Source organism: Eschrichtius robustus, chromosome 2 (genome assembly GCF_028021215.1).
Source record: "Eschrichtius robustus isolate mEscRob2 chromosome 2, mEscRob2.pri, whole genome shotgun sequence".
Classification (NCBI taxonomy): Eukaryota; Metazoa; Chordata; class Mammalia; order Artiodactyla; family Eschrichtiidae; genus Eschrichtius; species Eschrichtius robustus.
Window position 1 is genome coordinate 62,795,827 of NC_090825.1, and position 20,632 is coordinate 62,816,458.

The window sequence follows — 20,632 nt, forward strand, 5'->3', positions numbered from 1 at the left end:
AACTAAATAGCTTTCCTGTTTCTAGCTAATTAAAAAAATTATAGTTCAATAAGTCCAGTTTTAGTTGATTTCAGTAGTGATCCCATTTTATATTTAGCCACCTCTTTTCCACTGTAGGGCCTGAATAAATGTTTGTGTTGGTCCTGTGTAGGTGCTGTATAGTATGGAACATCTATTTTCCAGGAACTTAAAATTTGTAATAAAAGAACATAGCTAAAACAAACTTGGAAAAAGTTCTGCTTAATACTTGATATCTGAATAAATAGTTGTTTGTATGATATACAAATCAAGGAATACTCCTTTTCCTTTTTTTTTTTTTTGGTGAGGGTGATATATAAACATGAAACAGTAAAGTGTATAGTCAGGCTGGCCATAACTGAAAGTTCTTATGGGAGTTCTTAGTCCAGATAGAGTGGGATTAGGGGTTGTTTGCAGCTCTTCTGATCAATTTGGAAAAGCCTGAAGGAGAGAATGAGAGAACTTAGGAGTTGTACAGTTAGAGGAGGAGGGTACAATGACCATAGGGTACCAGTTTGAAGAGGTTTGGAGAGGGGAACAATAATAGTAAGCCTAATAAATTGCTATTACTTGGTGGGAAAAACTGTTCTAAGCAGATTGTATGTATTATCTCATTAGTTTACATAATAGCCAAATGAGTTGGTATTATTTTATGCCCATTTTACCAGTGAGGCATATAGAGAGGTGAGGAAACTGGCCCGAAGATCACACAGGTAGTAAGGGGAATACTTCAGATAGTTTTGACTGCAAAATTCACTCTCTTAACTATGATACTTTACTGAAATGTTGATATTATCTGCTATCATACAGGAGTTCTAAAGAAACTTGACTCATATAAGATGATTTGAAACATAGGACCTGAAGGAAGAAGTGTTCTTTACATTCCTCCAAGTAAAGTTTCTGTCGGACTGCCTGTTTTGTTTATGGTTGTGTCTCCATTACCTAGCCCAATGCCAGGTAGTGGTACTTGAAAAATACTTGCTATGGATAAATAATTTTGAAGCAGAAAGTAAGATTATGGATATGAGTCAGAGATCCTTAAGGTGACTTACAAATTACTGAATTAGGTTAACAAAAGGAGTGAGAAAAGTGCTGAAGAAAAGTAGTTCAATAAGAATGAAGTTATAATAATCCAGGTTAAAAATGACCAGGATCTGAATGGAAGTCTAGGCAACAAAGATAAAAAGGAAAGAGCTTTCATTTATATAAAGATGAGGAAAGATTTAAGACTGTATGAGACACGGGACATAAGAAAATATAAAGGTTATTCTAGAGTTAAGATTTTTTAAGATGTTGCAATGATAATAGCTAATGTTTCGTGCATGTTTACCTAGTGTCCTGCAGTATACTGAGTGAATCCCATGTATTATCTCATTTAATCCTCACAGTAACCCCCTTTCAAACTTCGGGAATTTGTGAACTTGAAACTTGCCCACAACGTACAGTTAGATAGCCAGAGAACTGGGATTCAAATTCAGGTGACTCTAAAACCACATTCTTAGTTGTTAGACTGTATTGGCATCGTCTGTTGTGTCATGTAAATTAGATATTGGGGGAAGTTCATAGAAGAAAGATATTTTTCTGCCATGTAGAGTTTAGGATTAGAGCATCTAGAGAAATACTTTGAAAATCATCTGCTTTGTTGGACTGAAACAAAATGGTAGATGTGCAGATTTGTATGTTAGTTTAGTATTAACAGAAACTAGCTTGCTGTGCCAAATGAATCTGGCTAAGAGGTTTTGAACTTTTGGGCACACTCGTTATGATGATACATGATTTAGGTGACATCTTCACCTACTGTTTCATCATATAGTGCATTGTTGTTTCATACCAGATATTTTCAGAAATTTGACTGTAGGGAGCATAGCCAAGAGTGTAGTCATGGTAATGAACTAGGTGCTGTGCAGAAGAATTCTGGCAGCCATTAGAAGTGTTTGTAAGGATTTTTTCTGAACTTTGAGATACTATTAAAAAATTCCCTTTACTTGAAGACAGAGAATTAAGTGCCTGTGAAAGGATGCTTGTGTACATGGTATGAATGGTGCAGAAATTTTATATGGCCATTTAAAAATTACCATTAAAAAGATTTTCTTACCTACTTCACTCACAGCTTTCTCCTTAAACCTTGCTGCTGAAAATTCTTAAAATGAAGCCAGGTTTCTAGAAATGTACCTAGGAACGAGGAACTGACAAAATAGGAAAAAAAAAGGATCAGGTGGTTCCGGGAGTCTAGAAAAACATACAGTCAGAATTTAATCACTTTGTAATTTAGCAAAAAAACAAAAAAGAAAAGAAAAGAAAATTTTAAATTCTAAATATCTTACAGACTCATAGATACTGGAGATTCTAAGAACCTTAAAAGGTATCTGTTTTATAATTCTCTTTATTTTCTGGATGCCCAATCACATGCCATTACTGCTAGTTTATCTGTTGAATTAAAAATACATACCTATATACCTAAATACATACATTTTTTGAAAAAGGAAATACAAAGGACAATTTTTCTATCTCCTTTCTTACTATTTTTTCCTCATTTTATTTCATCAATAAATCATTGAGTGCCTACTCTATACCAAGCTATTTTCTATGCACTGGGGATATAGCAGTTAACAAAACTGTCTTTATGGAGCTTATCTTGTAGTATGGAGAGATAGACAGTAAACAAATAAAATGTACAGTATGTTAGATGGTGGTAAGTAGAGAAAAATAAAGCAAAAACAAGAAAGGATATTCTGGTGTGTGTAGTTGTTGCAATTTTAATACCTGTATTGCCGTTTAATACCTAGCATGGTAAGACAGTCTCACCGAAAAGGTGACCTTTGAAATAAAGACCCAACGGAGAGGAAGGTGTGAGTTATGTGTCTATATGGGAGAAGAGCTTTCCAAACAGAAGGAAAAACAACTGCAAAGACCCTGAGGTGGAGGTTTGCCTAACATGTTCAAGGAACAGCAAAGAGGCCAGTGTGACTGGAAGAGAGTGTAGAAGTCAATGATGTCTGAGAGTTAAGGAAGTTCATGTCATGTAGGGTCTTGTGGTTAATTTTGATGACTTTGGCTTTTCCTCTGGGTAAAACGGGAAACCACTGGAGGGGTTTCAGTAGAGAAATTGCGTGATCTGATTTAGTTTATAACATGCGCATCCTGGTTGGTGGATAAGAATAGAGTGAAGGGGGAGCCAAAGGCAGAAGCAAGGAGACTGTTTAGAAAGGTATTGTAGTAATCTAAGAGAAGTCATGTTGCTTGGGTAAAGGTGGTTGCAGTGGAAGTGGATGAGAAGTGGTCAGATTCCACTTACATTTTGATTTGCTACAGATTAGATGTGACATAAGAGAAAGCGAGGAGCCAAGAATGACTTCTAAGATTTTGGCCTGAGCAACTGAAAGGATGGAGTTGCCATTAGGTGTGATGCGGAAGACAAGGGAGGAACATTACTGATTTTGAATATTTTAAGATTGAGATACCCACAAAATATTCAAGTAGAGATACTGAGTTAGAGAGTTGGATATACAACTCTAGAGTTCAGGAGCAAGGTCACAGTTAGAGCTTTATATTTGGAAGTTGTCAGCAGGTAGATGGTATTTAATGCTAGGAAACTTTTTGAGAAAACCAAGGGAATATAGATAGAAAAGAGAAACGGTCCAAAGACTAAACCCTTAGATACTCCAGTGTTAAGAGGGGTACAGGAAATACAGAAGATACAAGAGTGTTTTAAATGACAATGAAGAGAGAAAGACAAATTCAGAATGTAGATATTCTGTGAAACAACTGGCCTAGTCTCTCAAAAAGTCAATATCTTAAAAAAAAAAAAAGTGGAGGGAACATTTCCAGATTAAAGAGATGGAACAATCAAATACAATGGATGAACCTTGATTACAATCGGATTGTAGAGAGGGTGGAAAAATTATAAAAGGCATTTGAGTTACATTAATTTCTTGATGCTGTTGGTGTTACAAAGGAGAATAGCCTTATTCTTAGATATATGCCAAAGGATAAAGAAATGAAGTTTCACTCTGTCTACAGCTTAACAAAAGGGTCAGTTCAAAACATACACATATACGCGCACACACAAGCAAATGTGGCAAAATATTAACCACTGTTGCACTGCTTTTACGTTTTATGCCTTTCATTTTTCCCTTTGAAAAATGTCGTAATACAGAGATGAAGTAAAAATAGATTAGGTATGAGAAGGAACTAATATATAGTAATCAAAAAAAGGAAGAATCATTGAGAAAGGAGGAAAGGCAATAGAATGTGGTGTCTTGGAATCCAAGGGGGAAAAACGTTTTGAGGAGGAGGGAGTGATTATGTGCGTCACATGTTTTGATAGATCAAGTACAAGATGAGAACTAAAAACTGACCATTGAAGCATCTGTCCATGTGGAGGCTACTGGACCCTTGACAGGAGCAGTTTCTGTGGAATAATGTGGATAAAAAGCCTCATTGGGGCCTGTCTCACCTTCTGAGATGGCCCCCACTCTGTCTGTGCAGTGTGTTTCTCTCTAAATAAGTCCACTTCTTACCTATCCAAAAAAAAAAAAAAAAAAGTGTCATTGGTGTGAGCTAAAGAGAGAAAAGGAGGGGAGGATTTAGGTAGTGTAGCTAACTCTCCAGGGGAATTTACGTACTTGTAAAGGGAGCAGAAAAAGTGGGGTAGAAATTGGAGGATTAAGCAGGGTTGAGATTTTGTTTTTAGAAAGGAGAAATTTTGCCATCTTTATGGCAAAATTGGTGATACCAGAAAAATTGTAGTAAATTGTTGAACAGTCTACTTGTTTGAGTAGAGAAGGATTGGAATCTAGAGCACAAGTGGAATAGAAGCGCTGACAATTCATTAATAATAATGAGGAAAAAAAATATACAGATACAGACAAATGCAGGTTGATGTGGTGGGAACTAGAGCAAACTATCTTTTGATTGTTTTAGTTTTTTAGTGAAATGAAGCATGGACATCAGCTGGGAAGGATTGTGAGGGAGTAGATTTGAGAAGTGAGGAGAAGGTATGAATTGTCATGTAGAAGAGTAAAGGAGTGAATTAACTATGGAAATATAGTATGATTGGTGGGTAGTAGCATTTAGGATCCTTTTGAGCTAAGTCATCATGAATTTAAAGTGATCATAAATCGAAAGGTCAATATGGTTGCATTTTTTTCTCCAGCGCTGTTTAGCTGCTTGGGAAAGGATTGGAGTAAACAAAGATTTAATTATAGTTTTATCAGCCAGGTAAGTTCAGTGCAGCAAGAGCAGGTAAGAGAGTTGAGGGATATGCAAGGGAGTGATTTTAATAATTGACAATGGACAGGACATGTTAAATTCAGTCGTGAAAATGGGCACAGTGTTGCCTACAGGACGTCTAGGTGGCAGTTTCCAATAGTTACTTGTAAATTTTGGCGTGGGGCTTAGTAGCTGGAGAAGAAGATTTGGGAAAGAAACATCAGAGTACTGAAGCCCGGATGCGTGCTCTAGCATTTGTAAAAGATCGAAAAAGACAAAGTCCTGATAGACACCAGCATTTAAAGGGTCAGGCAGAAGAGGAGCCAGTCAAAACAAAACAAAACTCTAGGATTAGAGTCAGGCTTTTTCTCTGTTTACAAGATTTGAAATCCCTAACAAAGTGTTTGTTTGTTTGATTGTTTGCTTCCCAACCCTTAGTAATAGAACAAAAATATACAGTTTTTTCACTTACTTTGACTAGTCTTAGCATATATGCAGCCATGTGGTGTCAGACGCATAATTTTGTCTTTATGAGACTTAAATTTTTCTTTGTAATGTTGTTGAAGTCTGCATTTCCAATTTAATCAATTGTCTCAAAATACTTTGTTTGTCACAAAAAGAATGGCTAGAAGAGAATTAATGAATGAGTACCAGCTCATTATCATTACTGAAGAAAAAAAGCAAGCATCTTACCAATATAGTCAGTAATCTGTTTTATATTCAAAAGATTATCATACATTATCAGATCTGTTTTAGATTAAGTCCCATATCTGTTGTTCTAGTCTTTTCTGAAACATCCCTCTTTTATAGATTGTATCTTATTTTATACTTTAATTATTGAGTGACAATGACAGATTTTCACATGGAAAGCAAATTATGGTAGAGAAATACGGTATGATAAAAGGCTTAGTTTAGAGCCTGTTTTAAAGAAGGAAATGTGTAGGGGGAAAATATTTCTAAATTACCATTTGAATTCTACATTTAAATTCACCTCTAAGATTAAAAGTAGTATATAAGTTATGTATCATGTTTATGATTTGAAATATTTAATAATTTCAAATATTTAAAAGTTCTTCAAAAATGAAGTAGATTGAATCAGTCCAAATAGTAGTGGTTCAAATATTCTTTTTTATTCCTCTATGAAGTACTTCAAATGATACAGTCATTTAAATAACTGAATTGTTTGGGTTGATTATAGGTGGAAGATTAAACACTATCTGGTTAGGGATGAAAAAGTGAATATGGATGTGCCACATATGTTTCTGTGATCCAGTTTAGAATCAAATACTGGCATGTAATATAAATTCAGGATTGGATTTAATAGAAATATAGTGGTGAGGAGAGTTCCTTTGATTTAAGAAAGTAAAAGGTTTAGTTTAACAGCAGGATACAGTATTTCAATATTTTAAACTTGTCTGAGAGAAAAAAATCAGTCCACCCCCTTTTAACATAATATTTCCTATTTTAATTCTACTGCAGATTCCACTGTCCTACAAGTTGAAATTAGAAACAAGTAGTCTCAGGAAAAAGTTCATTTTATTAGTGAAATTTGTCTTATGCCGTATAAAGTGAAGTAGCACAAAGTGTAATTCTACTGTAATTTTGTGTGGGTCAGCAATGTGGTTATATAACTCTCCCCTTTACATTGTTATGTTTAAGAAAATTTTGGTAACACACTTGGACCAGTAGAGCAGTGTACTTCTTTTCTGTTTGGAGTCCAAACTAACGGAGCTGCTGTACATGAAGGATCTAAAACATCTTACTGTAACCAATCCTAAGTATTTCTTTTTGACAACCCACTTATTTTTAAAAAACATAAATTCTGATATATATTTTTAAAGAACTTAAAGCTGTGTTTGCAAACTATTTCTAAACTGTATTCTTGGTAAGAAAAAATAGAAAATCATACTTCGAGGATTCTTTTCAGTTATCAAACTTCACAAGATGCAATATTTTCTTGCATGTTTAACATAGAAATTAGTCAGTTTTCCAGAAACAAATGCCATACTGGACCCACGATTATATCCTTATGGATTCTCTAATAAATAGAGGCAGAGTAGGACGAGTGTTGCATTTGGAATGTCCCAAACCATGGTCTTTCTCCTACTGAAATTATGGGGAAAGCTAAATATAGCTGAAAAAAAGGATATCAGCTATACCCCAAACTCATTTTTCTGTTGAATACAAGCTGAGTGGTCATGTGTTTTTAAAATGTTTTTGAAAAAAGGAAAATTGTACTTGTATAAAATTATTATAATTTGAACTTGTACAAAATTATTATAAATTTAAAAGAACAGTGTAAGTTTAGGATATACTAAAGACTGGACAGTTTACCTTCAAGCATGCTGATAAAATTGTTTTACTTGAATAAAACTTCACTGTTAACATCTACATCTGATATACAGCAATAACGGTATGTTTTCATAGAGTATTATTATTTTTTTCCTTAAAACAGCATCTTCTTGCTTCTACTGGAAAATTTAAAAATTTTCTACCGTAAATCATATCAGTAGAGGTGCACCTGAACAGAAATTATTTAATGATGCCAGAAAACAACACAAGAAGATTACCTCTCTCTTACCAAATAAAAAATTCTAACTGGGGTGTTAACAAGGAACGTAGTTTTTTTGCTTACTTACACTTTAGTTTTCATATTACTTTATTTATTCAAAAAATATGTATTGAATACCTAGTTTATACTGAGCAACTAGGTGAAGAGTAAAAAAAAAAATACACAAATAGCTCAGCATCTTGGAGCTTTCATTCTATTTAGGGGAGACACACAATAACGTAATAAATAAGCAAATTGTTAGAATGTAAGTGCTGTGGAGACAAACGAAGTAGAGAAGGGGAAATGGGGATCGAGGTGCAGAGGGTTGAAGCAAATTCCAGTTCTATGAGAAGATCAGAGTAAGCTTAACTACTGATATAATAAAAATAATAAAAGGGAAGTTAAAATAGTTAACATGATTAATGTTTTTCTTTTGATAGCTGGAACAGTCAGATGATTTCAGTTCGTGAAGCCAAAGCCATTCCCAGGCCTGATGGTATTGAGTGGAGAAATAAATACATCTGTGTAGAAGGTAGCTTTCCCACAACTACTCTCTATTTCCAGCCAACTATCATCATGGTACTGAGAGAATTACTTGAATACTTTCAGCTTATATTTCATCTAAAAGTAATACATTTATGTTCTGAAGTGGTTTATAAGTCTTTTAATCATAAGATTTTAATTCAAAAAAATAATTTAAAATTCTTTAGTTGTAAGAAATAATAAACACGAATTTAGGTGTCGAACCTTTCCAGTCAGTAAGATTTGAGCAGTCTTCATGCACCTCTCATGCTTGTAGTTGGTTGAAATTTAGTTTCATGACTTACAGGTAGAAGAAAATGATTCTTTGAAATAAAATTAGTTATTTTATACTTAAATATTGATAATTAATACAAGCTAGATTTTTATGAATATAAAATTGATTTTCCTTTAAAAATTAAATGGTCTGCAGATAGTCTGTTCTCTAAAATTAATTTACATGTAGTTGAATATTTCTTTAAGTCAGTTGAAACTGACTTCAAGAGGCAAATATTGTTCTCACAGATGCCAAGTTGATGACTTGTAAATCTTGAGGTAACATAAAGGGTTGAGATTTGGCATTTGCAGGAAAACATCAAATTTAGAGTATTTTAATCTTGAATTATAATGCAACATCTTAAGAGTTTATAAACGTGAAATTGAATCTCCTGCTTTGGTGTTTGGTTTGCTAAATTGCACAGTGTGTGTATGTTATTTTAGTTACTTGGTTCTTTTGAATATTAAATACAGTTGTAAAGTGCTACGCACTGTGTGATCTGATAGTTTGGCATATGGCGTTATTTTATTTTGAAAAGTACTGTGACAATAAACTCTTTTTTGAAATAGCCTTTCTGAGCAATAAAAAAATAAACAAAAGGAGTTTTTAAAATTATGGGCCTGATTAGATTATATGACAAATCTAAAGTTAACATCTCCATCAAATTTCCTATTCTTTCACACCTTTTTTGAGGTCTTTCTCCTCATTCTAGCAACTTCATTCTCTTTCTCTCTAGTCTCTCTCTTTCAGCTTTACAGCATATGTAGGTCTTCTCATCCTTGAAAAATACTCTTGACTTGATCCTACTGGCTTTTCTGAGTACTTTTTTTTCTCTTTTTTACACCAAAATTCTTCAACTCCAGTAATTTTAACCTACTGCTGGCATTATTTCAGCTTCCATCTCACTCCTAATGCCTTTAGTTATCTTTCTTTTCTCACTATTATCTTCAGTTTCCTCGTTCTCTTACATAGAATCAGTTTCTTTGTCTCTACATATGAACTCTTCTCTCTTATTTTGTGGGTGAAGGGTGAGTGGGGTGAGGGTAAAGACATGGAAAGTAATATTGGAGACACACACATAAAATCTCTGCTTTTGTTCTCTTCCTGTCTCGTCCACTTTTTTCTCTATCCTGTTTTTCTGTCTTTCACTGCCAAATTTCTAATACAAGTTACCGTTCTCACTGTATTTTTTTTTAAGCCATTTAGTCACACCATAGTTCTCTGTACTGTCTTCCATCCTCCCCGGTATTAAACCTCTACTTTCAAAGGCATTGACCTTTCTCCTACTAGACAAATCAGTGGTTTTTTATTATTTTTAAATTTTTTTATTTATTTATTTTTGGCTGCGTTGGGTCTTCATTGCTGTGTGCGGGCTTTCTCTAGTTGTGACGAGCCGGGGCTACTCTTCGTTGCAGCGCGTGGGCTTCTCATTGCGGTGGCTTCTCTTGCTGCAGAGCACAGGCTTTATGTGCACGGGCTTCAGTAGTTGTGGCTCGCGGGCTCTAGAGCACAGGCTCAGTAGTTGTAGCGCACGGGCCTGGCTGCTCCGTGGCATATGGGATCTTCCCAGACCAGGGCTCGAACCTGTGTCCCCTGCATTGGCAGGTGGATTCTTAACCACTGTGCCACCAGGGAAGTCCCTCACAGTAGGTTCTTGACTCTATGATTCTTCAGAAATCTTATCTATTTTTATGATTTAGACTTAATATACCTATGTTGATTACTTCATTTTTAGATATCTTCTCACTTGAATTTTATCTACCTTGTTAGCTCATAGCTATTATAAAACTATTTATTGTACACATAAATCTAATGTTAGGCTAAACCACATGCAATTGCTACTGTGTAGGTCAGAAACTGTCAAATATTGGCAATTTCATATAATTCAACCAAATAAAAAACTGAAGTTCTCATTTTAATAATTTCTTGTTTATATGTGCATTTAACATTGTAGAACCTTTTGATGGAACAAATACAGCCAGAGCTGTGCATGAAAAGCAGAAGTTTGACATGATCAAGGATCAATTTTTAAAGGTAAACAATGCATCAGATTGACTCTAGAAGCATTAGTGCACTAGTGTGCTTTGGAAATTAAAAAAACATATAGGTAGTAGGAAAGAACAGCTCTGGTTCCTGTGTTGTGAAACAATTAATGTGGCACAATAGGGAACTTATTACTTGAATTTAGAAATACTCCTTCAGAGAGATCTGACTCCGCCTTTACTCACATGGCTTTCACTTTGTGGAAATAAGCATTTTCACAGTGAGCTTATTAAGCTCTCAAAATGAATGAATAAAACCTAAAGGACTCCTTTCCCTCCTTAAAATATTGGGGAACTTGTAGCCTTAGAAGAAAGCCATGTCTGTTCCATATTTTTCTTCTGTATACCCCACTGTAACAAGGAACTAGAGCTCCATTTTATCTTTGTTTATATTCTGAGAAGTTAAACAGAATGTATGTGTTTGTGTGCACACACATTTTATATATATAAATAGTCATATATGTGTAAACTGGAGTTTATTCCTTAGCTCTCTAGTCCACAGTATGAATTTTTTCATCAGTGATTTTGCTAGGTTTGATTCCTAGCTTCAAGTTATTCAGCAGTACAGAGTAGAAACACATTGATAGAAATATGTATAGTAATATTATGAGACATATAGGAGAGAATACTTCATAGAATAAAAAGATCAAGGAACTTATGAAGATCATTTTAGAGGCATGTTTTTTCATTACCGAGATGTCCAAGCAGACTTTATTTTGATGATTATTAAAAATGCAAGTGTATCATGTTACGGGCTGTCCTTCAAATTAGGCCCTCTCAGTTTGTCAACCAGAATAGAAAATTTAAAATGAAATGGAATTCTGCAGGGCAAAACAAGTATCCAAGAGGGAATGTTTTTCTCTATCAGATTAAATTGAGAACTCAAAAATAGCATTTCTACATTGCTATTCTTACTGATGGGTGAGCTTTCATTTATGACTGTTAGCTATAAAACCAATACTTTTAGTCAGTTGAACAACTGAGGTGAGAACAAACTGCAGAGATCTGCAGCCAGATTTTTTTGGTAGTGGGCCAGATTTTTAGCTTATGAACGAGAATTTCAGTTTCTTTTTTCTCTTCTTAAAAATTCTGTTCACTCTTTTTTCTAGATGCATTGTATAAGGTGCTTTATTATAGATTTACTCTCTTCTTCATAAATACAGTTTTTAATTGCAAGAGCTTTCTAGATACAAAATAGTCAATCAAATAATTGAAGTAATCTTTCCTTACCCTCTCAAACCCAAAGGTTTTGTATTAATTACTTTGCTGTTTTAAATGACATTATCTAAATCGGTGAATAAATGTTAATATTGTCAGTTGCATCTTTTTGTACCACCTATGTGCTCATTTCTTTATTAATGAATTGGAACTACACAGGTGTAAAGTTTTTAAATAACATCTTCTTTCTGATGACAGAAACAATACTTTTACTGTGTTAAAAACTTGGGAGATAAAAACACAGACACAAAAAAGTCACCCCAAATTTTACTGCCTTGAGAAATCACTGTTAACATTCTAGTAACTCCTCTTTCAGTCTTTTGTTCCACATATATTTTAGGTTTTAAGAATGATTTTTCTCTCTCTTCCAGTCATGGCACAGATTGAAAAACAAACGAGATTTGAACAGTATACTACCGTTAAGAACTGCTATCCTGAAAAGATAACTGGCCTCTATTTCTTAATAAAGAACAGTAGTAACATCATAATGCATTTTGTTTACCTTCATCATGGTTTCTTTTTAATTGTCCTTCTTGTTTTCATGTTTTATTCTTAAGAGGACATACTTATATATGCATATTTTATTATGACATTTCCTAATAAAACCCTTTGATTTAAAGATGTATTTTTGAAAATGTTTACATTGATGATTAGTAATATTATGGCATGAATTTTCAGGAGATCAAATAAAATATTTTTTTGGGAATTATCAAATAAAAGTTTTTTGCTATAACTGTAATTAATTGTACCACATGCTAATACTGAAGAGATGTGTGAACTTTTTTGGAAAGGGTCTGATTTATACATACTTAAAGTATCACCGTCAGTAGATGGTTTGTTGCCTGAGTCTGTTCTAGTGAAGTGAAGATTCGAGTCAGTTATTCAGTTACTTGAAGCAAAATGAAATCTTTTATTTCAGTGAAATCACTGCGGAGGCATGAAATACTGGACAATTGCCTAAAAGTCCTCACTTGACTCATCAGGATAGACTGAGGCTTTGTGTCGATATTAGCATTTCATTAGTACCTCACATGCTTTTGGTGTACTCGCGATTGCTTTAAATTTTGTGTTGAAACAACTACATTTTGCACTGTAGTAATATGAGCACTAACTCTGTATTGTACAGCAGTTAGGGAATTGTTTTGAAGAATCAGTTCAGTGTAGACATTTTGAAAAGATTAAGTCCTCTGTGCTTTATGATAACTTAGTGCAATTTGCACTTTTGCTTTACTTCCCGTTTTCCTGCTTTTATTTTTCCTGTGACATGAAGCAACAGAAACTGAAAGATCAAAGTTGAGATTATATCCTATTGATAGTATCAGAGTTTTTTCTGTGTATAATTATAGGATTGTAATCTAAACTGGAATTTTTAGGCAGTAAGCCACTATAAAATGTTCTAGATAAGACATAACATTATTATAAATAAAAGCTTAATGTTTGTAAAGATATCTTTTTTAGCATTTCTTTTCCACAAGAAGAAATAGTGGTGGCTGCTAAAAAAGCTACAGTGTTTATTAAGGTTGTTTTTGGTTTATGTAAATATTTGTAAATTGGTCAGTGCCTGTAAATTTAAATATAAATAATCTTAAAAACAGTTTTAACTTTTTCAAAAGGACTGTGTACAACTTCTTTTAGACCTGCTGTAGCACAGTTTGTACCTCTAATGTATTTGGTTTTTTTGCAGACCAATTCAAATGCTAACAAGACTTTTGCTTTTTGACTCGTAAAAGGTGCATATTTTCATTTTTTTCTTTAAGTTTAAATTTTTGTATGATCAAATGGAATAAAGTTTATATATGGAAATTGTCGATGTGTTTTTTTCTTTTTTTCTTTTTTTCTTTCTTCTGTGAAAGTCTTTACTTCTGAGATGAGATTGAGGCTCTAGTTATCATCTGGAGCTGAACTGAATCCGGTTATTGTGCGTAATTATTTAGATTATGCAGAGAATCTTGGATTCAAGTTCATTCTTCTTTAAGCCAACTAGCCACATCAACACCCTGTTTCTCTGGCATTATTAGGAATGACGCTTTCCACACAGGTGAATTTTTCAGTTTACTGATGATTAATGCTTTTGAAGCAATTAAGCTTTGTATAATAGTTCTTTTTCTTGGAAATTTCCCTAAAATGTATTTTACACTGTGCAACTCTTCTTTATCAGGATGTGTTGAGTATAATTAATATTCTAGTAATGACTCCAGGTAATAATTATAAACAATAAATAATAGCCATAGTACTCCATAGTAATACTGTGTAGCTGTCAGGCATGGGTAAGTGTCTGGGGCATTCTACCTCTACAGTATTATGACATTTCCTAATAAAGCCCCAGAATTTACCATGGACTCTTTCATGCCACTGTTCTCTCAGCTTTCAATGACCACCGGGCCCCCTATCTCACTGCTGCTGCTTTTCAGCCGTATCGCTATAACAGATAGATCAAGAAGTTAATAAATTTACACACAGTTGTAAATCAGTAGACTGAAACCTAAGATTATGCACTTTGTGACTGCTACATATGTCAGATAAGTGGTCTGTCAATATATGAGAGAATTTTTTAGGCTTTTAAATTATTTTCAATATGAATTATTTGTGTTGTGAATAATACATTCTTTTATTTTCTATTTGTATTGATCTGGCCATTTCTATTTATGTTGTTAAGAAAGTAGTGTTAGAAAGTTTAAAATGTGCAATCTGTACTGCAGTTCTAAATTTTGGATTGGTTTGAGCTAGGATCTTCACAAATCTTGTTGACTATAGTTAGTGTTCCTAAGAAATTTTGAGTTAAATGGAGGGAATATACCTGTAGTTTTGATTAGTGTTTAATAGATCCCACAGCTGCAATTGATTCCTTTTTGTCCTAGTGAGCAGACACTTGGGATTACTAATGCAAAAGCCTACCTGCTGTAAGAGAATGCATACTGCTGATGTTAAACCTGGTTTAGTGAACCCTGGAAGGCTGGACTCTTGCTGTCTTCCCTCTCATGCCCCCTAGCTGATGCTTCTGTACTGTACCTCAACTACCTGCAGTTCTTTGCCCACAGACCTAATGCACACATATGAGCTAGGGATAACTGTAACTGGGGAATACTACCTAATTTACATTTATCATATTTAACAACTCTGTGAATAGAATTTGCTGTAATTAAAAATCAGTGTTAGCTCTTCTAGCCATAAAATCATCCTTATGAAAAAATCTTTATGTATTGTGAAGATATCTCTGCCTGTTTTACATAGGCCTGTTCTCTTCAGTGCAGGGACCATTCATTAAGCACCTATGTGCTAAGTACTTTGCTAAGCTTCTGCGCTTGTAAGAGATGGGGATAGTGGGACAAAGATAACAAACTTACAGTCTACTGGGGAAAGAGAGACAAACGTAATTTGAATGTAGGATAATGTGGGAACCTAAAACAGTGATATTGAGCTAAAGCTGGGGATTTCAGAGAAAGGTGTGATCTTGAATGATGAGTAACCAGGTAAATAAAGATGGGAAGAACGTTTCAGGTGGAAGGAATTGTGTACATAAAGGCACAGTGGTGTGACTTGATAAATGTTAGAACTCCTGACGTCTAAAGACAAGACCAGACAGCTAAGATGTGGGTTGTTAGCATTTATCTTCCCAAGGACCTTGTGCTTTAGTCCTAGAACAGTGGGAAGCCATTGAGGGCTCTTAAACATGGGCATGGCATGATCTGGGGCTTTGGGTTGAATTTCAGACAAAACAGACTTTGGCCAATGTAGGGAAAATTATTCCTCTTCAAAGTTTTAAGATTTGTGGAGATAAAAGTTTCCTGGCTGAATAATCCAGGAGTCACTGAGGAAGAGAATACACAATATTGATTTGCAAATATAAAAGGAGCCAGTACTGCACAATGGTTCAAAACTGGGCTTTTGAATGGGCAGACTTTGTTTCCCATTGGGTCACTTTACTAGCAAAAGGAGACCTTGAGCACTCTAGGTACCCAAGCTCTTCTGAGCCTGTTTTCTCATTTATAAAACCAGCGTCTTAGTTAAACCTACCACAGCAGAGTTGTGAGGGGAAAATTACGAGTGCCTGAACTAGTAGTAAGTGTTCTGCTCTGTAAAAGGGAGTAGTTATTTGGTTGGGATAAGGGCCCATCGAGTAGCTCAGCTCTGCTCCAAACCTGAAGCCTACCTAACCCACTCTAGAGGGAAGAGAAGCAGGGGGACTGTGTGCCTTTCCTCCTCCGAACTCCCGGATGCAGCGGGAGCCTGCGCCCCTCGGAGTGGTGCTCTCCAGTTGCCCAAAGGGCCCGCCAGGGATCCGCCTAAATTGGGGCGGGGAGGGCTGGGGGAAGTTAGACGCGCGGGGAAGAGGAGACGCCGAGCCCAGGCCCCAGAAGCTCGGTGGTGAAACTTTCTGACGCCTATTTAAAGTCACGGGGCTCGCCCGCCCCCGGGAGGGAACCCGAGCCGCCCCGCCGGTACAGGGCAGGGCCGGGCTGGGCCGGAGGCGCCGTCAGAGGGAGAACACCAGGCGCGGCGCGGGCGGTTCCGGCTCCAGCTCCTGCCCGGGAGAGGCGCGATGGCTAGCAGCGAGAGCAGCCACGCCGCGGACAGCGCCCTGGGCTCCGACGCGGACGAGGAGGCGACCCGGGGGCCGGACACTGAGGAGGAGTCGGCGGGCGAGGAGGACGGGACGGCCGCGGAGTCGGACTCGGAGCCGGAGCCGGAGCCGGACGCCAGGTAGCGTGGGCCCCTCGCTCCGGGCCCGCAGCCAGACGCGCGCCGCCCGGGCCCGGGAGGGCGGCAGCGGGGCTGGGCGGGTGCTGCGCGGGGGAAACGCCGCACCCTTCCTTTCCCTCTTTTTAAGCGCTGGGGTTCATTTCCCTCGAGCTAAGCACTTTCTCTCTGGGGGCGCTGCCTTGTGAAGAACTTGAAGGTGCAGGTGCTTGCTGTCAGCTGGAGTGACAGGCCCGGCTGGAGCGGCAAAGTTCATCCTTCCCCATTACCCCTTCCTCCCTCACTACCACCCCCTCCCCCCAGCCGGCTCCTTGTGACTTGCTGCTGCTCTTGTTTATTCCTGGGGATTTACTTCGGGTCCTGCCGAACTGCAGAGTTGTGCAGAAATGCTTACATTTGGTCCAAAGCCTAGGAACAATCTTGAAAGCCTGAGCCAGAGGAGAAGAGGGTATGGGGTGGGGTGGAGGCCGAGAAGCCGCTCTGGAAACTTCAAAGGACTGAAAGTCTCCTGGATGCCCAGCACTGGCCTAGGTTGCTAGAAGAGGACTTAATTTTGGTACAAACGCCCATACATTCTTTGGAGAAAAGAAGCATGAATTTCAGTCACCCCTGTTATTAAAATTCTGCTTTTTTTTTTTTTTTTTTTTTGGTTTCAAACATCAACATTACACGTGAATACAATTAGGTAATAACTATACACAAATATGGGTTTCTCTGCCTCCCTTCTTTCTTGTAGGCCCTAAAATGAGAATAGCAGGAATCATCTCCTCTCGATTTGGATTTGTTTTTACCTTTCCTTGTTCTTTTTGAGTACGGGGATGGGGGTAAGGTGTTTGTTTTTAGTTTTAGATTTTTTGTTTGTTTTTCGGTTTGTTAGTCAGTTGTGTCCCTTCCTAAATCTATTAATGTCAGTAGAAAGGCTTTGTAGGTGACAGATGGTTGTGCAGCCTGCAGAGTGCCCATCTTGCCCAAAGTTAAACGTGCCGCCCAACCAAAGACAGCAGAGCTGAAGCTGAAACGGCCCACAGAGGGACATTGATTAGGGTGAACTGTCAGTCACATAAGTCTGGAATATCGGTCACATATTTACCAAGTGGGGAGCAGGCACAGTCACTGCCCTCAAAGACTTTGTGGAAGAAGTTAGGAAGCAATATGGGGACCATGAGACAATGTCTGAATACACGAGAGGGGAGGGAAGGCCAGACCATGGTACTGTGGAAGGTCAGAAGAGTGTGTAGATCTGCGGCTGCCTTCAAAAGTAGTGGGCATGACTTAGGCCCTGGAGAATGGGCAAGAATTGCAGAAAGGAGACGCAGAGGAGAAGGCACCTGTGGGAGACAGAACAGGAGTAGGGACCTGTGATTCCTGGGCAGTACTGGGAAGGGGAAGTCTGTCAATCCAGCCTTTTCCCTTAATGGCATCCAGGATCCTCATATCCTTTTGCCCAAGCAAAATTTGCACCCCTGCCACCCAAGAATCTGAAAACTCGTTTACTCTAAAATGTGAGCAGCTGATAGGGATTCAAAATACCACTTTGGGGTTGTGTTGCCCTTTGCCAAAGGTCAAGATCTTCCGGTAAAGGCATGATTTATCTGCAGTCAACATCAGCCTGCTCTGACTACAGATGATAAGGTGGACACCAGGCCGAGCGTCGGAATGTAGAGTGGAGGGAGACATGGGGGAAGAGGTAGATGGTGGTGGTGGAGGCCTTGAAAACCATCCCATTTAAAAATTTTTGGATTTGAAGACATGGGTAACAAGAAATCAGTAAACTTCTGGAGAGGATTTAGGAGAACAGATTGGTGTCATTGAGAAAGGAGACTGACAGGCAGATGGGAAAGTTGTGTTTGGGGAGGGCTCAGAGCAGAGAGGCAGCAGCGGAGAGAAGGAAGGGAGATGTGTAGGGATTGCTCCCTGGTGGGGCAAGGGGAAGGGAGGTGGCAGCTGTAGGCTCTTTCAGGAGAGAGGTTTCTGTTGGCAGGAACTCCTCTGGGAACTGGGAGTTCTTGAATGTCTTCTAACCTCAAAGTGTGATCAGAAACCAAACTGTTTTGGTGGGCGTGAGTTTACAAATATGGCCTAAAGTTCTTCTTTCTTCTGAGACTAGAGGTGAGAGCTTCGAATATTCTCTAATTTATGGGAAGGAAGAATGATGAGACATTCTTCCCCTCAGCTCCTCCATCCAAGTTTTACAGTTAAAAGAGGGCTCACTCCGTGCCAGGCTCAGTTCTCGTTTTAAACCCTTCCAGCAACGCTGTGAGGTAACTGTCCTGTTATACGTGAGGAAACCGAGACTTTACATAATTTACTGAGGGTATAAGGCAAGTAGATGTAAGAACCAAGATGTGAGCCTCGGTCTGTTTACTCCCAGCCACTGCTAGACTTCCACACCTCCCTTCTTTTGGAGGAAAGACCCTTCCTTTCTTACCGTAGGGGAAACCTGAATGGCTCCAACTAACTTCTATATGGAAGGGTTATTGGAGGAAAAGGGAAGACCTTTTATTCACTATTCTGAATAATAATGGGAGTTTTCCCCTTCTTGAATGGAAAAGTTGTCTCTGTGTTTCCTCAAAGATCAGAACTATTTGCAGAAGTTGAATTACAGACTGATTTTTTTTTTAATTGAGAGGCACATGAAAGTAACTGAATAGAAATAGCTTAAGTAATAATAACAGAATGATTGATTATGGCATCTCTTTTGGTATTATTAAGCCATTATTAAAATGTTATTTATGAAGATTTCTAACATTATGGGAAGTGCATATATTGAATTTGAAAACAAGTTCATTTTATAATTTAGAATGATCTCACTATAAAATAAAGTATGTATTGGGAAAAGGCTTAAAAGGTTAATAAAGCTTAGCATAATAAAGGTTATAGTAACTTTTATTAACCTTAAGGTTAAAAAAAGGTTAATAGTGGTTGTCTCTGAGTGATGGGATAATGGTCGACTAAACTTTTTTCTTTATTTTTTGTTTTTTCTATAATGAACAGACAGTGCACTTTATTATCAGAAAAAAACTTCACTTTTAAAAACTCAAAAGATACAAAGCGTCATCTGCTTGTGCATCTTTTCTTTGTTCTTCCAGCAATAATATATAGAATTATCTATAGCCACCTTTCTGAATCAAGGAAAAAAATTACCTTTAATTGTAAAGTGCAGGGAAGCTCACCATTATACATGCCAGTATTTGTATTAGATTAGAGAACTACCCTTCTGATGTATCATTCAGTGATATGAATATCATTGGCATGAAGAGGCCTGAGTGGCAACCCTGTTTGCCATTCCATCATGGGCAAATTCCCCATCCTCTCTGAGCTCCATATTTCTCATCTCTAAATCAGGATAATTTTACAGATTTATAAAAAGGAATAATTAGTGATAATTCCTGATTCATAGGTTGTCATAGGATTAAATAAACTATGTGAACATGTGTAAGAGTGCTTGGCCTTTAGTAGGTTACCGGTAAGTTTTAATTTCTTTACATCCCTTCAGATGAATCATTACTAGCAGCCAAGCTACCTTCTGCCCACCATTCATCAATGAGGGGAGAGTGATGTCTCCATTTTCAGTATGAGAAATGGTCCTATTCCACTTTGGCTTTCCTGTATTCCGTCCTTCACTGAACATTCATGGCATGCCTACTAATTGCCAAGGACCATGCTGGGGATACAAACATTACTAAGACTCCATTACTGTCCTCAAGATACTCACATTCTAGGTGGAGAAACAGAAAAATGTAATTATGTCATTAACTGTTATAAGAGATTTAAGGAAGAAAAGGTCTGTATGAAACACCTCAAAGTAGGCAGGAAGTCCTGGGGTCTAGCCTGTCTGGAAGGATGGGGGAAGACTTCATCCAGGGCCTTTGGAGTAGGGTCTTCAATCATAATGAAGTGCCCAGAGGGCTCATTGTTTGCGGATACAAGAAAAAGATTTTCATGTTGCTAAAACTTAATGCAAAAGTTGTATGTAAAAAGCATCTCTATAAAACCTGCAGGATTTGAGAGCTGGGAGAGGCTATAGAAACATCTTTTCCCAACCAATCCTTTTACAGATTCAGCAACTGAGTGTCAGGGGACGTTTGTTCAAAGTCA

General features: G+C 37.3%; 2 protein-coding genes across 4 annotated transcripts in view; both read left to right on the plus strand.

The window, feature by feature from the left end:
* Positions 1–13,609, plus strand: part of TENT2 (terminal nucleotidyltransferase 2) — a 58,450-nt gene extending 44,841 nt beyond the window's left edge. Inside the window, exons 13-15 of one of the 2 annotated variants that reach the window (XM_068535564.1) lie at positions 8,221–8,312; positions 10,531–10,610; positions 12,208–13,609. In XM_068535564.1, the coding sequence (XP_068391665.1) occupies positions 8,221–8,312; positions 10,531–10,610; positions 12,208–12,282 (247 nt within the window). In that variant the 3' untranslated portion in view covers positions 12,283–13,609. The remainder of the gene's footprint in view (positions 1–8,220; positions 8,313–10,530; positions 10,611–12,207) is intronic. The other variant, XM_068535563.1, reaches the window with a different exon arrangement.
* A 2,699-nt stretch (positions 13,610–16,308) lies between these two features.
* Positions 16,309–20,632, plus strand: part of CMYA5 (cardiomyopathy associated 5) — a 121,461-nt gene continuing 117,137 nt past the window's right edge. For both annotated transcript variants that reach the window (XM_068535565.1, XM_068535566.1), the window contains exon 1: positions 16,309–16,537. In XM_068535565.1, coding sequence (XP_068391666.1) covers positions 16,377–16,537 — 161 coding nt within the window. In that variant the 5' untranslated portion in view covers positions 16,309–16,376. The remainder of the gene's footprint in view (positions 16,538–20,632) is intronic.